The sequence below is a fragment of the Salvelinus namaycush genome, chromosome 14 (assembly GCF_016432855.1).
Source record: "Salvelinus namaycush isolate Seneca chromosome 14, SaNama_1.0, whole genome shotgun sequence".
Classification (NCBI taxonomy): domain Eukaryota; kingdom Metazoa; phylum Chordata; class Actinopteri; order Salmoniformes; family Salmonidae; genus Salvelinus; species Salvelinus namaycush.
The window spans coordinates 17,037,959-17,056,072 of NC_052320.1; the positions used below are offsets into that span (position 1 = coordinate 17,037,959).

The 18,114-nt window shown below is 42.3% G+C and overlaps 1 protein-coding gene across 1 annotated transcript in view; it reads right to left on the bottom strand.

Moving 5' to 3' along the window:
- Positions 1-6,263: 6,263 nt before the first annotated feature.
- LOC120058626 (chemokine-like protein TAFA-1) overlaps positions 6,264-18,114 on the bottom strand; it is a 41,828-nt gene continuing 29,977 nt past the window's right edge. Inside the window, exons 2-4 of the mRNA XM_039007384.1 lie at positions 10,797-10,937; positions 6,738-6,862; positions 6,264-6,371 (exon numbers count right to left, since the gene is read on the bottom strand). Of these exons, the coding sequence (XP_038863312.1) occupies positions 6,264-6,371; positions 6,738-6,862; positions 10,797-10,937 (374 nt within the window). The remainder of the gene's footprint in view (positions 6,372-6,737; positions 6,863-10,796; positions 10,938-18,114) is intronic.

Consider the following 18,114-nt stretch of genomic DNA (forward strand, 5'->3'; position numbering starts at 1 on the left):
TCTTGCATGTGGAATATTGTAATTTACTGTCACACTCTTTTAAAGTTAACATGTTGAGCTCACAACAGAGGAAATAAAATAACCCCACAGCAAGACACAACAGATAGGGAGAGCACACAGACTCAGGCACGGCCTGTTTTCATGAGTAATATTGGTGTAATGTTATGTCCAATTGTTACCAAACATGAGTATGCTATCCACAGCGAGATGTATCTTCTCCAGAAAATCCCTCAACATGCATTTTACAGTTAATCAATTATTAACCTTTGTCTTCTGTGGGTTTACTTTACAAGGGGAAAACTGTACGTTTAAACATTTTGCCTCCTGAACATCAGCGGGGTAATGTTGATGTAAGGTACACTGAGTTTACAAGGTAAACGAGACAGGCCCACAACATATTAGCCCCGTTTATACCTGGTTCTGACATGCATCCTTTGTCTTGATTTTATCCACATTCTGAATGTGCCCACATTTTTAGACAAGTGTAGACGACCACCTCCAGAGGTTGTCAGGGACCATTTGTATCTGGATATCAATCAATTTTAAACAGATCTGGATGATCTAACCATTTAAATCATAATTATACTGGTCTCTAAAATCATTGACAGGTAGCAGCATTGACTTATGGCATCAATAATTGTCTTAAAGTAAATAAATGCATATTATTTTGAAAGGATATGTGTTAAATAATCTGCATACAGGGAGGCCCCAGGAAATCTGGTCACAATGCAGATACAGTGGACGTATAAGAGACAATTTTTTTAATCATTTTATATGATCTTTTAACCCCTTTTTCGTGATTACGATCTTGTCTCATTGCTGCAACTCCCCAACAGGCTAGGGAGATGAAGGTCGAGTCATGCATCCTCCGAAACATGACCCGCCAAACCGTTGTCGTGTCTTTGGCTATACCGGATTAAGTGATATGACATGCTATTCTATAAAATCCTTTCTCTGTAATTAATATTACCTGATTGAGCTAATCATGTAAATGTAATTAACTAGAAAGTCGGGGCCCCACAAAATAATATTTATAGAGCAGTTATCTTCCGAATAAACTCTTAAAGACCTAGTAATATTTTACATCAATAGCAGTCAATATTAATCGTCACCTTATTTCAGTCTCATCTGAAAGTTGTAAATTCTTGGTTATCTTCACGAACCCTGGCTAACAAGTTGAATCAGCAATACAAAATTGGGTTTAATTATTTATTTACTAAATACCTATCTAATCACACAGAATTACATATACACAGAATGAATCATACCTTGATTACAAATTATGTCATAAAGGAAAACGTCCCTAGCGGACGGAACAGATATGACAGCTGGTTACACAAAGAACGGGGGTTGGGTTTGAGTGGAAGACTGAAGAACAAAGGGAGAAGCGATGTCTCTATCGGGCCGTAGGCAGCTACTCTATCGTAAATACAGAATCTTATGCATTCTAAATTACCGCCCATTTGGAAAAGGAAAATGCAATAAATATTTACTCTGAGCTGCGCTTCAATAGGTTGGTGGTAGATGGAGGGGCCGTGTTGCCCAACAGAGTCCTTTGTCCTTTGAAGAGTGTCTCTGGTGGTGAACGGGAAACGTTGTAGTGTCGTCGTTGTCTGGTAGACGGGATACTCTGTCCGTCCTTTCCTAGCCCACGTTTACAGTGGCCGCTGCTAACTCAACGGCTAGGAGGTATCACTTCTGTAGCGAATAAGAGTTCAAAGTTCATACCATTCGCAACTTAAGCTCACGCTGAGGTTGGCTTCGTTCTGTAGTTATTATCTGAATCCTTCTGACATCGGATCGTCATCCTAATGTACCCGGAACAGGAGGTTACATTTTCGTCAAGGGCTTATATAGTGGAGGGAGAAGGGTGTGTTTCATAGTTTATAACCCATGTCTCTTCACAGGGGCGGGCCACTGATTGAGCAGAGCCCTAACCTTATGAAAACCCAAATCTCTAATTTGGAAGCTAAAATTACATTTCATATTTTCTCAAATCATTTTATATTAACACATTTGAATTGCACAACAATTCCATGTGAATCTGATAACTATAATGTGTAGACTTTCCCAGATACAGTTTACGTCATCCTGTCATCAGTCATAATGTCTCAGATGACAACCGAACTGACATCATATTCATTAAGTACCAACGCATATTTTCAACTGGTTCTATTACCGAAATATGGTTCCTTTCCCTCCACTTGTTTGATGTTCCCAGACTCTCTATGTTTAACATAAGGCTATTCAAGAGTCCCTCTGTAGAGTCAAGAGAGAGGGAAGGGAGAAATTTATTTATGGGGGGGGGGGTCATAAACCTTACCCACAGGCCAACGTCATGACACCGTGTTTCTTAACACCCACTCGCTTAACCCGGAAGCCAGCTGCACCAATGTGTCAGAAAGTAGTGACGCCGCAACACTGCGATGCAGTGCCTTAGACCACTGTGCCACTCGGGAGGCCAAGAGACACATTTTAATACCATGTGTAGATGCAACGGCTACAATGTGGGCACAATCAGAATGTGGATAAGATCAGGACAAATGACTCATGTTAGAACTAGGTATAAGTGAGGCTATAGTCAGTCAGTTTCAACACATGTCAAAGCAGGTCACCACTGACACACTACCAACCCTGTAGATTTATCACTGTTTTTAAATGTCTTATTGTTTTTGTTTGCCTGATCAAGTCTTTAATCATTGATGGAGCCCAAATGGTTTGGCGGCACCGGCGTTCTCAGCATGAATGATTTAGATGAACGCTGGAGGAGCCGGGAGAGGAACCTGATGTCAACTTTAATTAGAATCGAGGTTGGTCCGCATTACCTTGACTTTGAAATCCCTACACCCCACAGGGAAACAGGGAGACAGTGCCTGGTTTGAGAGGATGTGATTAGACTTGGTAATATCTTGGTGGCTAGCTGCTGCCTGTTGTACTTGGAGAGAATGGCAAACACTAGAGCAGTTTGTTTTACTCTACTGTAGGCTATGTACGGGGTCCGTGCTTAGTTTTCTTGCCAGTTGTCCACATAAACTACTGTACATTGCACATTCACCTAATGTGGTGGTGGCTGAAGTGGTGGTACACACTTATTAATTGACTCGATCTTGGTACAATCATTGACTTAATATCTGACACTACACATCATGACATTGAGTTTGACTGACTTACAAAATGTGAAAATGGGTTGGTGCAGGTGTTGAGCATGAGCACTGTCAGTGTCACCCAGTTGGAATATGTTTATATCTAGAATATCCCATGGGGATCCAGCACTGAGGTGTAATAACTGGAGACTGCATCCAAGATGTTCAACTATTGTTTTCAAGGTAATCTACTTACGCTCGTAGACATCGATTCATGGACCGTCTACATCCGGGTTGTATCCGGTTTATACCGACCAACATCACATGTGCACTAGCGGACATGGAGCAGCGCGAGTAGCGACGACATCATCACATCATCCAAAAACAAGGCAGACATTGGATGAATATAATTTGTTAATATCTTTGGCTGTGAGTGATGTGAAAAAAAATCTGCATTTGTGCACAAAGGTGGTGACTAAAGTGTCTTATTAGACATTTTCAAAACGGACTTTTCCATGTGGCTGTTTATGGAAATCTTTCTGGGGCGGGCATCAGTTAAACTGCAGTACCGAAGCAAAACTGTAGGATTAGTCAAAACTGTGCTTCTAGACCAGAACCCTGGCCCCTTGGGATCCAGCAGAGAAGGGGTCATATGGGTACCTCACTGTTGTCCCCTGATGCCTCACTTACGTCCTGACAGAAAGTCAAGGTGGATCAACGTCAGTTGTCACGTATTTGTCACAGTTCTGCACCCAAATGTGAGCCATCAGGCCCCGCGGGAGCAGCCTGGAGTGTGTCTGATTTTTATGGAGCTGGTGCTTCTTCAGAATCTCCTGCAGTTAGCTAACATTAAATTATCATTAGTGTCATAGTGTTTGGTGTGTGATGGAGGATCTGTTTTACTGTCAAACAAACGACTTTAGTTAGAAACAGAATATGGCTGAATGTCAGATTCTGGGTAAGAGGGAGAGGAGAGCTGAATGAGACAATTGGAAGCTGCGGTTGAGTAGCCATTGGTAGGATGAGCAGCCATGTTGGGAATCTATCCAGGCCAGGGCACCGGGGTTATCACCCCTGTTCTAGCCACAAGATTTTTAATGACCACTGAGTCAAGACCTCAGTTTCAACAGCTCCTTCACAGATAATTGAAGATGATAACTTTTCAGAGTGCTTCAATTTAGCCGATGATTCCCTCCATGAGGCACAATGCTGCATACCGTGGTTTCACCTTCAACTACTGTTCACCTCTGTCTCATTTATCTTTTTCACAGAATCCCAGTAGCCCAGTCCCACCAGCTTAATCGTTTCATCTGCAGCATGATTGTAAAGGGAGCCTTTAAAGGAAGCAGCACCTCCATTAAACAGTGGTTTAGTAATTAATTTGCTTTCTTAGGCTGTGTGCTTACACAGGTACTGTATGCACACTAGCAGTTCATCAATAGTTGTTCAGATTGGAATACACTTTAGAACAGATTTCAGAATACAGTTAGGATACAGTGCCTTTACTTGCATGTTACTTTCTGCTGTCACTAGCCTTGCCTGCCGCTGGTGCGATGTGATTTCAGTGTGTGTTTATACGCTGTGTTTGACCCACAAGCACAGATGGAGATTCCAGACAACATGTGCCAGAGAGCAACACTCAGAAAATCCCTTCAGGGTGTCTGGTGGTTTTACATCTGCCCGCTGACTGCTTGGTTCCTGGTGCTTTGCAATATAAAAATATTTTATATAATCTGCTTCATGCGCCATTGGGCATCCTTTGTTGAGCGGAAGACTTCAGAGTAAATCTGTTTTTTATTGACTGTCCTTATTCGTCAAGTTAATTTCTTCTTTTCAATGCGAGCAGAACACTTCAAAACCCCAGTCTGTTAGGGTAAAATTCCCAGAGTGCTGCAGTTCTGTAGCTACTGTTTTATGGATTCAACTGGTCTAGTAGGCTACCTAATACAAAATATGCATTTACACGGGGGAAAGTAGGCCGGTACGGTCCATTATGGCGTCCCGGCAAAATAAATAATGGGGGTACGCTATACCGGTAAAACGTGAGTCTATCACAATAATTAACACAAAATGCCAATAAAACTATAGGCTATTAAACCATTATTTAACATTACCACAGTGGTGTAGTGGAGGGTAAACAATGCAGCTTACCCACATTTTTAGGGGGCTGGACAGTTTACCCCCCTTTTGCAGAAAAATACATTGAAAGTGTAGGGAGTGTCATTTATTTTACCACTACTTGGGCGGTAAGAAAATAAATCTACTTTCACCTCTGAATGTACAAATTAAACATTGGTATTCTGGTCATGTGATTTCCTCTACTTACTTAACCCAGTTAGCAGGCTAGTTGATTGTGTTCGTTGTGATTTCTGACATCTGTGCACTGTGGAGGCAATTATTATCCAGATTTCATCACTTATGATAAGCTGATTTTGTTGATACTTCAAGCAGCCAATGCAAAATAGATATTTAATTACATAACACACCATAGTTTAATTTAATATTTATGCACAAAGCAATGGTAGACTTTTAATATGTTGTTGAAGAATTTGACACACATATGGCATCTAAAGAAGTTTTAAAAAACAACGTAGGCCTACTGTGTTTTTTGGTGAACACTCAACCGTTTGATGGATAACTGAACTATAAAAGAGATGACCTAAGGAATTCAAGTACAAAAACGGTTTTGATAAAAGAAACATGTCTTGTTATTGGCCAAATGATTCCAATGTACAGTTGCATCCTCACATGATCTACACCTATAGGTTATTGTATGTTTAAGAAACACTAGACCTTTGGCTGTGGTCTGGAATCTGGAACACTTGGACAAGAACAGAACAGATCAGAGTTTGGAATCATTTACATCTCACCACCATCATACTGTAGACAATGTCCTTGTTCACATGAAGAGACTGAAACATGGTATATACAGAATCCTGAGGCCCCACGGCAAGTACTTCCTCAAAGTAACCCAGAAATGTCTCTCTCTCTCTTTCGCCGAGTCTGTCTGAGCTTGCTGATACCAGAGAACGAAGAGCTGGGACAGTGGCGGCAGTAGATTCTCAGACGAATATCAGACACAGTTCAGATGTGCTGTACATCCAAATGCAGTGTTCCATCAAATTACAACATTGTGAAATCACTGGGTTCCCCATTGCTATGCTTCAGCTGCATCATTCCTCAGTGCCTTTTGAGCAGCAGTTTCTTTGAGAATTCACACCTTTCTATACAGGGAAGTTCACACGTATAACTGTAAGGTAAGCTGAATGTCTGGGTCCTTGGATTGATCTGAAACAAACAAAAGGGAGAGCACTCAGATATTGCGATACAGTATATTGCAGTGCAGCTATAATAGTCTTGATTATTAGATGGTTTATGGTAAGATGGTATACATTAACAGCTCCATGGAAGATGGAACATGTCAAAGCTGACCTTTGCAGTTGGCCCATCTAAAGTTAGAGGTATCCTTTGCTTGCAGGTTGTTGGGTGTTCTAAAAAAGAAAAGACAGTTCTCATATTCTTGAGTCAATACCTTGTGCCTTTGTCTGTCAATTTAAAACTCTATATTGGTCTGTTGGTGCAAATCTCCCGTGCCTGTACCTATCCCCCCTCCAATATAACTCTGATTCAAATTGTAATGAGAGGTTATCTTACCCGGGTGGTTTTGATCTTGTTCCCAGCGTAACACATCCAGCCTGAGTTGTCAGGCAGTGTCTTGCACTCTTCATCCTCCAGGCAGGGCTCCATCTCGCACCACCACTTACCAATCACTATGGATGCTGCAGGCAACAAAACCATAAGGTGACCTGAGTATGTCTTACCCAGTGGAAACGGAGGCAATATGAGAGAGCAGTATATGACTTGAAGATGGATTGGTGACTAGCACTGAAGCAACCTTAGGTGTATTTACAGTGGCTTGCGAAGGTATCCACCCCCCTTTGGCATTTTTTCTATTTTATTGCCTTACAACCTGGAATTAACAAAATATTTGGGGGGGGGTTTGTATCATTTGATTTACACAACATGCTTACCACTTTGAAGATGCAAAATATTTTTTCTTGTAAACAAAAAAACAAGACAAAAAAAAAGAACTTGAGAGTGCATAACTATTCACCCCCGCAAAGTCAATACTTTGTAGAGCCACCTTTTGCAGCAATTACAGCTGCAAGTCTCTTGTGGTATGTCTCTATAAGCTTGGCACATCTAGCTACTGGGACTTTTGCCCATTCTTCAAGGCAAAACTTCTCCAGCTCCTTCAAGTTGGATGGGTTCCGCTGGTGTACAGCAATCTTTAAGTCATATCACAGATTCTCAATTGGATTGAGGTCTGGGCTTTGACTAGGCCATTCCAAGACATTTAAATGTTTCCCCTTAAACCACTCAAGTGTTGCTTTAGCAGTATGCTTAGGGTCATTGTCCTGCTTGAAGGTGAACCTCCGTCCCAGTCTCAAATCTCTGGAAGAATGAAACAGGTTTCCCTCAAGAAGTTCCCTGTATTTAGCGCCACCCATCATTCTTTCAATTCTGACCAGTTTCCCAGTCCCTGCCGATGAAAAACATCCCCACAGCATGATGCTGCCACCACCATGCTTCACTGTGGGGATGGTGTTCTCGGGGTGATCAGAGGTGTTGGGTTTGCGCCAGACATAACATTTTCCTTGATGGCCAAAAAGCTCAATTTTAGTCTCATCTGCACAGAGTACCTTTTTCCATATGTTTGGGGAGTCTCCCACATGCCTTTTGGCGAACACCAAACGTGTTTGCTTATTTTTGTCTTTAAGCATTGGCTTTTTTCTGTCCACTCTTCCGTAAAGCCCAGCTCTGTGGAGTGTACGGCTTAAAGTGGTCCTATGGACAGATACTCCAATCTCCGCTACGGAGCTTTGCAGCTCCTTCAGGGTTATCTTTGGTCTCTGTTGCCTCTCTGATTAATGCCCTCCATGCCCATCCGTGAGTTTTGGTGGGTGGCCCTCTCTTGGCAGGTTTGTTGCGGCGCCATATTCTTTCAATTTTTTAATAAAGGATTTAATGGTGCTCTGTGGGATGTTCAAAGTTTCTGATATTTTCTTATAACCCAAACCTGATCTGTACTTCTCCACAACTTTGTCCCTGACCTGTTTGGCGAGCTCCTTGGTCTTCATGGCGCAGCTTGCTTGGTGGTGCACCTTGCTTAGTTGTGTTGCAGACTCTGGGGCCTTTCAGAACAGGTGTATATATACTGAGATCATGTGTCAGATCATGTGACACTTAGATTGCATACAGGTGGACTTTATTTAACTAATTATGTGACTTTAGAAGGTAATTGGTTGCACCAGATCTTATTTAGGGGCTTCATAGCAAAGGGGGTGAATACATATGCACGCACCACTTTTCCGTTTCACCTTTTTTCATTTCACTTCACCAATTTGGACTATTTTGTGTATGTCCATTACATGAAATCCCCCAAAAATCTATTTAAATTCAGGTTGTAATGCAACAAAATAGGAAAAATGCCAAGGGGGATGAATACTTTTGCAAGGCACTGTATAGCATTTCTTACATTTCAAATCAAAGAGAAAGCCAGACGTCTAGACATGTTAATTGAACGAGGGGGCATAGCTGTAACTAATGCAGGACATATTCTTGCTCTGGAAAGAGAAAATTGCCTTAAATACAGGGTAAATGTCCAACACATCTTGGACGTCTGACAGAGAAAAATACCCTGTCAGTCCTGACAGACAAAAGAGACCTCAAATTCCCTCTCTGTCTGTGTACTCTGCTCAGTAATTGTGGAAACATTTCCTAATGGTTAGAATCTAAAGAAGAATACAAGCAGGTGAGAAGTGATGCTTGCTCTCAGGGCCGGCCCCAGGCATAAGCAACATAAGTGACCCCAAAAAATGTAAAACAGTGGTCAAAACATTAAGGACACCTTCCTAATTGTCACGCTCGTCTTCCTCCTCGTCTGAAGAGGAGCATGGATCGGACCAAAACGCAGCGTGGGTTGAATACATATCTTTTAATTAAAGCAACGAAGACAAAAAACACACTTGACAAAATACAAAACAAATAAACGACGTGAACAAACGAACGAACGAACGAAAACAGTACCGTGTGGCGCACAAACACAGACACGGCAACAATCACCCACAAACAAACAGTGAGAACAGCCTACCTTAATATGGTTCTCAATCAGAGGAAACGTAAAACACCTGCCCCTGATTGAGAACCATATCAGGCTAGTTGACAACCCAACATAGAAACACATAACATAGAATGCCCACCCAGCTCACGTCCTGACCAACTAAACAAGACTAAACAAAGGAAATAAGGTCAGGAACGTGACACTAATATGGAGTTGTCCCCCTTTTGCTCTCGGAACAGACTCAATATGTTGGGGCATGGAGTCTACAAGGTGTCTAAAGCTTTCCACAGGAATGCTGGCCCATGTTGACTCCAAATGCTTCCCACAGTTGTGTCAAATTGGCTGGATGTCCCTTAGGTGGTGGACCATTCTTGATACACATGGGAAACTGTTGAGTGTGAAGAACCTGGGTAGAAACCTTAGATTTGTGTAGGGACTATATCTCGTGGAAGGATGAAATAGTTTCCAAATAACGTTTTTAATGAAAATATGTCAATCATTATTTGAATATGTTGGTAACCTGTTGTATAAAAGTGATAATGCTCTTGAAGCTGGTGTTCGGAGGATATATTGGCACCGTTTACCAGCCCGACATGAAACAACACCCATGCCAATATATCCTCCAAAACCGGCTTCTCGGGCGTTATCACTTCACTATAGTAATTACGGCCGAATACCGACTGGGTACTATTTTGTTAGTCACTTTCACTCAGAGATCATTAACATGGCATAAGTCATTGCAAAATGTGCAGAATTGCAGGAGATTAGCTTTAAAACTGCAAAAATTTAGCATCACCACATGGCAAAATGAGTATACAATTTTAGCATTTTCTCTCTGCCCCACAGCATAGGAAGAAATACAGTATATAGGCAGTAATACAGGCTACTACTGTCTTCTGTTGGATCTTTACTAGAGATGCTAAAATTGTGTCTCATCTGTCAAAAAGCCAATACATACAATTCATAAAGCAACAGTACATTTCCACAGTACAAAATTAGATAGTTGAGTATGACCACGTCTGAGTGTTCTTGGCTGTCCTAGTCTAAGTGCTTTTCCACTTGGACCTGTTCCTTACGGTGAAGAGGGTCACCGTGGTTTGTTGCCAGGAGTCTGATCGAACAAAGTTTATAGTGCATCTATTAAACAACAACTCCTTAGGCTGTGTCTTAGACCTGTCTTAGACCTGGCACGAATCAAAACAAGATGCATAATACACAAAGAACCATTGCAACTTCTCTCGGGAATGTACTGTATGCCATTGATGAATGCATATGTTCTATATACATTCTATACATTCTCTCAGGTTAATACTTCTGCAGTGAGCTAATCAAAAGAAAGGGATGGTGCATCTCTGTCTCTACTGGCCACCTGCTGTGAGAAATGCTATCCCAGATCTATTGGGAAAGGCTGAAGCATCATATACAATCCAAGTTATATATTGTACTACTTTTATGCAACCCTGATAAAATAAATATTCAAGAACTGGTTCTATAAGCAGCATCTGTGTGTGCGAGTCCAATCAGTGATAGGGCTACCCTTGCACCTGCAATACCAATGGGAGTTGGGCTGCTAGTCTTCCTCTACTCACCGTCAACACAGGAGGGTCTGTTCCTGGTGGTCCCTGCCACCTTCCCTGGTAGACAGGAACACTTGACCGTCTGGGACCGCTCCTCAATCTTGTTCTTATTACAACATCTGTGAGCCGCAATCACTTCACACGTTCCTCCTTCTAGGAAAAGATAAACAAAAGCAAACAAGTAAAAACTGTTCAAAATAACTTCTTAGGTTAATCAATGACAAAGTTAGTACAATCAACAATGATTTATGTAGCTACTGTATGTTGGTAGGCCCGTTGTTGGCCTCTTAAATTCCTGTGTATGTTGTAGGCTTTATCTCAATATCAACATCCTGTAGATGGTATCTCTTTATGCAAGATATCACAAGTGTATTACATGTGACAGCTATTAATATGTTTACCATAAACAAAAGTAATGTCTGTCGTGAGTTTTGTGCTTTGATTGAGTGAGGCCCCAGAGGTCCCTAGCTTGTGTGAGAGACTAGATAAATACATTATCAGGATGAGAAGGCCTCCAGGGGCCCTCCCTCCGTCTTAGTCTGAATAATGTCCCTTCATGTAATTATCAGGAGGTTGGTTCACTTTGCCTACAGGACACCGTCCCCCGCCATCCCCCTCATCAGGCTGGCTGTCTTATTCTGCCTACGGAACATCTCCCTATCAGGATGCCCCACCTGCTGTCCTCAGCGGTCTGCCCCTACAACTAACACTAACAACACAACAAGTATGACCAATCCAATAATTAGGCCTGTCTGTCGACCAAAGACAAGGAAAGTTTATATGTGAATCAGGAGGAAAATATGAAATGTTTCCCATTTGGCGGAGTTTTTAGAGAGAAACGTATATGCCATTACGTTTTCAAAATGTGTTACGACTAGAGAATGTAATTGCAGAGCAGTAGTGGATATCACCTGCTGATGAAAGTAATACTATGGAACATATAACCCATGAGACTAGGTTGAATAATAATGCTATCACCTTACCTTGTGCAATATTCAAAGATTAGTCAAATACAGCCAAAGGACTTTTTCCCAACTGGATAGAAATGTAGATTTGTCTTCTAAGATATAAGATTTCAAGTGAGACCCATATTCTTAGTCAAAACCCAGATAGACATTTAAAAGAGTTTCAATTCAGGTTGGAGAGGAGTCGGTGTCAACTTCATGCTATAATTCAGCGATCATGTTAAAGCCTGGAGAGATTATCTAACACGACCTCTCCTGAACCCTGGATGACCTCCTGACCCCTGATTGAAAGGAGACAACACAGCCCATTCTCCTCTACTAATGACTGACTCACTCATTCCACCACCTCATCTCAATAGCAAGAGGATTTAGTTTAAACATTTTCAATACAACATGCAAAGAATTTTAGAGACTGCCAAATGTTACCATTATACGTTAGGGTTTAATTAGGATTTTTGATATACTTCACCCACACACTGCCTTTATGCATAACATTGTGTTTTTCAGAGTGTGCATTGTACATCACCCTGTCAGCTATCTGAAGTGTTGTTTGAGCCTAGCTTGACTGAGAAGTGACTGCAAATAACAGCAATAGAGATTGGAAGCTCCGTTGGAGACAGCCTAGAGGTTTAATTGGCAGAAATAATTGTAATAGAATAATTAAACAATGGTAATTGACTAAGTTTAATTGAATGGGATGAAATAAATTAAAGACCTTCGCTTTCCAAATCTCTCTGTCTGACCAGATTTCTCAATAATACCGTATGGTTTCAGTGGGATTTTCGTGACTCAAGGCTGGTGGTTGAGAACAGCCTTTGGCAGGAGTTGAGGAGAGACATAAACTTTATCTCTGAACCTGTATGACAACGGGGCATGTTTGCACAATGATAATCCTGATTTTATTTAGAAGTGGAAGCAGTAGGCCATCAGCTAAAACAACAACAGCCCACAGGGGTTAGTTCTCTTTAATGCATCTTCTTAATTGCATAAGACAAGACCCAGATTCATCCTTTGATCTATTAAAAACCACACTACTCAACAGAATCCACTTTGTTCGTTGCTTATGTTGCTTGTTGAGAGCAGCAGCAACGTGAACAGGAGAAGTTTGAGTCTGGATATACTCTATTTTTGGAAATCGTCACCTCTGAAGAATATATTAAAATCAAATAAAAATGCAAATAGGCTTGGTTATTTCCAGCTGGTAGGTGTATTCGGTGGCTTTAAACAAAAGTAATGTAAAACTGATGAGCGTTCTTTAAGCTCAGTCGGTGTGGCTCAGTTTGTGACTGCCACACTCTTAATGCTCCGAGACTCCATCTCTACGCACACACGCTGCATGCTCAGAGACCACATCTCTGCGTCATGAATATATCAGGGGGAGATGGAGAATAACATGGTTGGAGATGAATAGTGCCTCATCAGGTGACGGCTGCTGGAGCCATGCCAGGATATAATTGTTTTCTGTATTTCCATTCCCTCTTCCATTATCAATCACTGAGAACAAAGTCAGCTGCCCTAATGACAAATGGCTTCAGAACTTGTGTGTGCGTGTTTGTGTAGTTATGTGTCTCATGGAAGCTGTGATATTGTATAAAGGTTGGGTGGGATGGTGTGCTTTCTGAAAAGCACAAAATATCCCATCTCTCCCTGAAAAGCACATTATGTTAAGCAGGTCATGAGCCAGTCCCTGATCTCTTTCCTTATTGTTTCTCCCACTATTGTGTTAACTGGCAGAGAACAGGAATCCTGCTGAGACGTCGTTCCAGGGGGTAGAGGGGTAATGCAGGCAGGAACAGGAGGGGCTCTGCTAGTAACGCACTATTTTAGTTGCCATACCATGCCATGTTTCTGCCAGTGCCATCTTCCTGTCTGTACAGTAATCTAAACATTGGGTTTGTCAGAACACAGGTGCCACACAACCTGCAACCTGATAGGTCTGGCCCACATTTATTTAGCTAGAGACATTGACCTTTTGAAAGCGCCTGCAAGTTTGCTGAGGTTATAAACTATTTGTCATTGCATTTTGAGGAAAGATAAGGTACTGTCATGATATTTGACAATGTACTTTCTGTGGCATTCAGGGGTTGTAACACTTCAAACCAGAGTAAATGGGGCTTGGGAGGCCTGGTTCGTGGGGGCTGCAGAGAAAGACATTTGTGTGAGCTCTTAATATTTTAGGAACCCAAGATTTGGACAGGTCACAACACCTGGAGTCCACAATAAATCTGTTTCTAAGGAGTGACAGAGGAGTAAATCAGTTTCTGAGGAGTAAAAGAGGAGTAAATCAGTTTCTGAGGAGTAACAGAGGAGTAAATCAGTTTCTGAGGAGTAACAGAGGAGTAAATCAGTTTCTGAGGGGTAACAGAGGAGTAAATCTGTTTCTGAGGAGTAACAGAGGAGTAAATCAGTTTCTGAGGAGTAACAGAGGAGTAAATCAGTTTCTTTGGACTCTGGAAAGCGAAATGAAAGCCAGTAGAAATTAGGAATTAGGACTTATTACCCCTGCTATAGAGGTTCATACTGTAGTGTCAACCCATGCATGACAATTACACACAACATTGACATTCTACAATTGCGTGGATCTTAGATTCTCTGTGCCTAATGGATGTGAACAGGGGCCATATGGGACCAATAAATGGCTATTCACCAGTGATGAAGCTGCTATTGCTCAGACGCAAATGTTCGCTACATCTCACTAGAAATGTCACTATATGCCGTAAGCATGCCAAGACTTGCTGTCTACTGTAATAAACACATGTGAAGTAGTCTCCAGAGGATCTGACCGCATGTATTCTATCTCAATGGGTAGTTGGTACACTCTTTCCCTCTCCAGCAATCTGTGCTGTGTGTGTGTGTGTGTGTGTGTGTGTGTGTGTGTGTGTGTGTGTGTGTGTGTGTGTGTGTGTGTGTGTGTGTGTGTGTGTGTGTGTGTGTGTGTGTGTGTGTGTGTGTGTGTGTGTGTGTGCGCCGTGCTAGTCTAAAACGAAATATGAAACTGCAATTGAATGTACTGTGCTATCTTTGCTGTGTTTCACTGCCATCCACTTGGAAAGCCTTAGACGCTCAATTTAGCAGGTAACATGGCTCTTTTCCGAGGTTCTGTGGATGCACACATACTACGTTGTGAATGGTTCTTTCCCACATACACACACATCTCCATGAGTTCTGGCAAACCATAGCCCATGTTTGGAATGGAAGTAGCCAGCCTCTCACCATTAAATAGAAGATTCGCTCAAGGTGACCTGTAATAGGCCGCGCTCACAGTTCATTCTCTGTGTCCATGCCAGCAGGCTACCACAGCCCTGTCACTGGCAGGAAATGAGACAACCAGATTAGAGAATGTCAAATTAATGCAGATGGAAGACAGTGAGGGTCACAAAACACAAGCCTGCATGGTGTCAAATTGAAAGACTAGGTTTTTCCACCCAGTAATGTCCTTGCAGGGCTGTTGTTATTCTGGTCTCAAATGCTTGGGAAAAACATGGAGAGAACTATTGCATGATAAATTGTGTGCCAATCATGACAAATTTGTTTCTGCAAAAAAGAAAAATGGATGATAACATGATATGATGCCAATCATAAGTTTGTCTTTTGCAATTCAAAAGACAAAATAACATCTAGAATCTAGATGAATCGTGTGAGTCATGGGAGAGAAAACAAAAATGGAATAGCTGAATGTTATGAACAATGTAAGATCAATGTTTTCTTTTCTCTCTTAGAGCAAATAACATGGCTTTGAAAAGCAATAAGAAGTCCTAATAACGCACTGATCAAGAAGGCTAAATCGGGATTCGACAGTCCCTTCTTGAGTGTGTGTGTGTGTGGTGTGTAAGTGCGTGTGTGTGTGTGTGTTTACTTTTACCCTCCCAGACCAGAAAGAATTACTCTCCCCCTCTGAATTGGATTTAGCAAAGTACTTTTTCACAGCATGCGCAATTTACACATGGCTGAAGAAAAATATAAATTGCTACTCAGAAAAAGTACGGCCCATGAGAAAATTAATATAAGCAAGGACATTTATGAAATATATGACTGGCAGCACTGTCACTTAACAGCAGTAGCATCTCCCTCCTCTTAGTAGTTATTTTGCATTTCAATAAAGTATTGTCCATTCTCAGAGGCCCGTTGCACCTGACCATATCTTTAACCCTCCTGTGTTAAAGATGCATGAAAACAGCATTGAACAGAGGAACCAGAGAAAGGGAGGAGAGGAACCAGAGAGTGGAAGGGAGGAGAGGAACCAGAGAGAAAGGGAGGAGAGGAACCAGAGAGTGGAAGGGAGGAGAGGAACCAGAGAGTGGAAGGGAGGAGAGGAACCAGAGAGAGAAAGGGAGGAGAGGAACCAGGGAGAAAAAGGGAGGAGAGGAACCAGAGAGTGGAAGGGAGGAGAGGAACCAGAGAGAGAAAGAGAGGAGAGGAACCAGGGAGAGAAAGGGAGGAGAGGAACCAGAGAGAGAAAGGGAGGAGAGGAACCAGGGAGAAAAAGGGAGGAGAGGAACCAGAGAGTGGAAGGGAGGAGAGGAACCAGAGAGAGAAAGAGAGGAGAGGAACCAGGGAGAGAAAGGGAGGAGAGGAACCAGAGAGAGAAAGGGAGGAGAGGAACCAGGGAGAAAAAGGGAGGAGAGGAACCAGAGAGTGGAAGGGAGGAGAGGAACCAGAGAGAGAAAGAGAGGAGAGGAACCAGGGAGAGAAAGGGAGGAGAGGAACCAGAGAGAGAAAGAGAGGAGAGGAACCAGGGAGAGAAAGGGAGGAGAGGAACCAGAGAGAGAAAGGGAGGAGAGGAACCAGAGAGAGAAAGGGAGGAGAGGAACCAGAGAGAGAAAAGGAGGAGAGGAACCAGAGAGAGAAAGGGAGGAGAGGAACCAGAGAGAGAAAGGGAGGAGAGGAACCAGAGAGAGAAAGGGAGGAGAGGAACTAGAGAGAGAAAGGGAGGAGAGGAACCAGAGAGAGAAAGGGAGGAGAGGAACCAGAGAGAGAAAGGGAGGAGAGGAACCAGAGAGTGGAAGGGAGGAGAGGACCCAGAGAGAGAAAGGGAGGAGAGGAACCAGCGAGAGAAAGGGAGGAGAGGAACCAGAGAGAGAAAGGGAGGAGAGGAACCAGAGAGAGAAAGGGAGGAGAGGAACCAGAGAGAGAAAGGGAGGAGAGGAACCAGAGAGAGAAAGGGAGGAGAGGAACCAGAGAGAGAAAGGGAGGAGGGGAAACAGAGAGAGGAATCCGAGAGGGAACGGTAGGAGAGGAACCGGAGAGAGAAAGGGTATGGGTTTTTCTATTTGCATCTGAGCCTCAAAACATGTCTCCACAGCTGTCACACAGGGACGCAAAGGCTGCTGTAAAACTGGTGTTGATCAAGGGCATAAAATCATATTCTCAGGCTTGAGGAGGAGGATCCTTATGTGACAAAATGCCCATGGTGATTTCGTTTGGTTATGGATATACTATATGTGTTGTTGGGCGTGACAACTAACTACAGCAGCAATCATGCAATGAAACAAAAACGTTCCATTTGGTAAAAATTGGACAAAAAACATGGAACATGAGTCTCTATTCTTCTTTATTATTTTTCCAAAAATGTAATGTCAATGCTTTGTCTGCCTATCTATCCATCTTTCCCTAGCTCTCGCTGCCTTGTACGTTTCCAGGTATTTAATATCAGTATATAGCCTTCCCAGATGAAACACTTCCAGTCTGCATTAAAAAAAAAAGAAGAAAAAAAAGAGGGAAGATGAAAGGTGGGCACTATTCAAAGAGTTGTCAGTGGAAAGCTGCTGAGCTTGTATCTGTAGCTACAATCTTAGAAAAAAAGGTTCCAAAAGGGTTCTTCGGCTGTCCCCCTTTTTGGTTGCAGGGAAATCCTTTTGGGTTCCATGTAGAACCCTCTATGGAAAGGGTTCTACATTGAACCCAAAAGAGTTCTTCAAAGGGTTCTCCTATGGGCACAGTCGAAGAACCATTTTAGGTTCTAGATATCACTTTTTTTGTTTGAGTGTAGGTCCTCTCCTCTCAGGGCTGGACGGACGGACGCTGCAGTAGTCTGGTGCAGGTACGAGTGTGTCTGGCTGCCCTGCAAATGCACTCTGCTGCAACATTTGCTCTGTGTAAATAATGTACAGCACAATAGAATGCTTAAATTACCTGTCATACAATAAGACGTGCTCTCCTGGGTTGGGTAGTAATGATTTACCTAAGTTTCACAGGGTGACAGGGATGGTAATGGGAGTTGAAGGAAATGGTTAATTACTAATCCAATATGCTGGTGTTGTGCAGAGATGTCTTAGGTAATAATCACTTTCAATTATCTTTATTGTGCATTGAGAATAGACTAGATATGTGGGTGTTGGTGACGTATGCAGCCTATTGTATGAAAT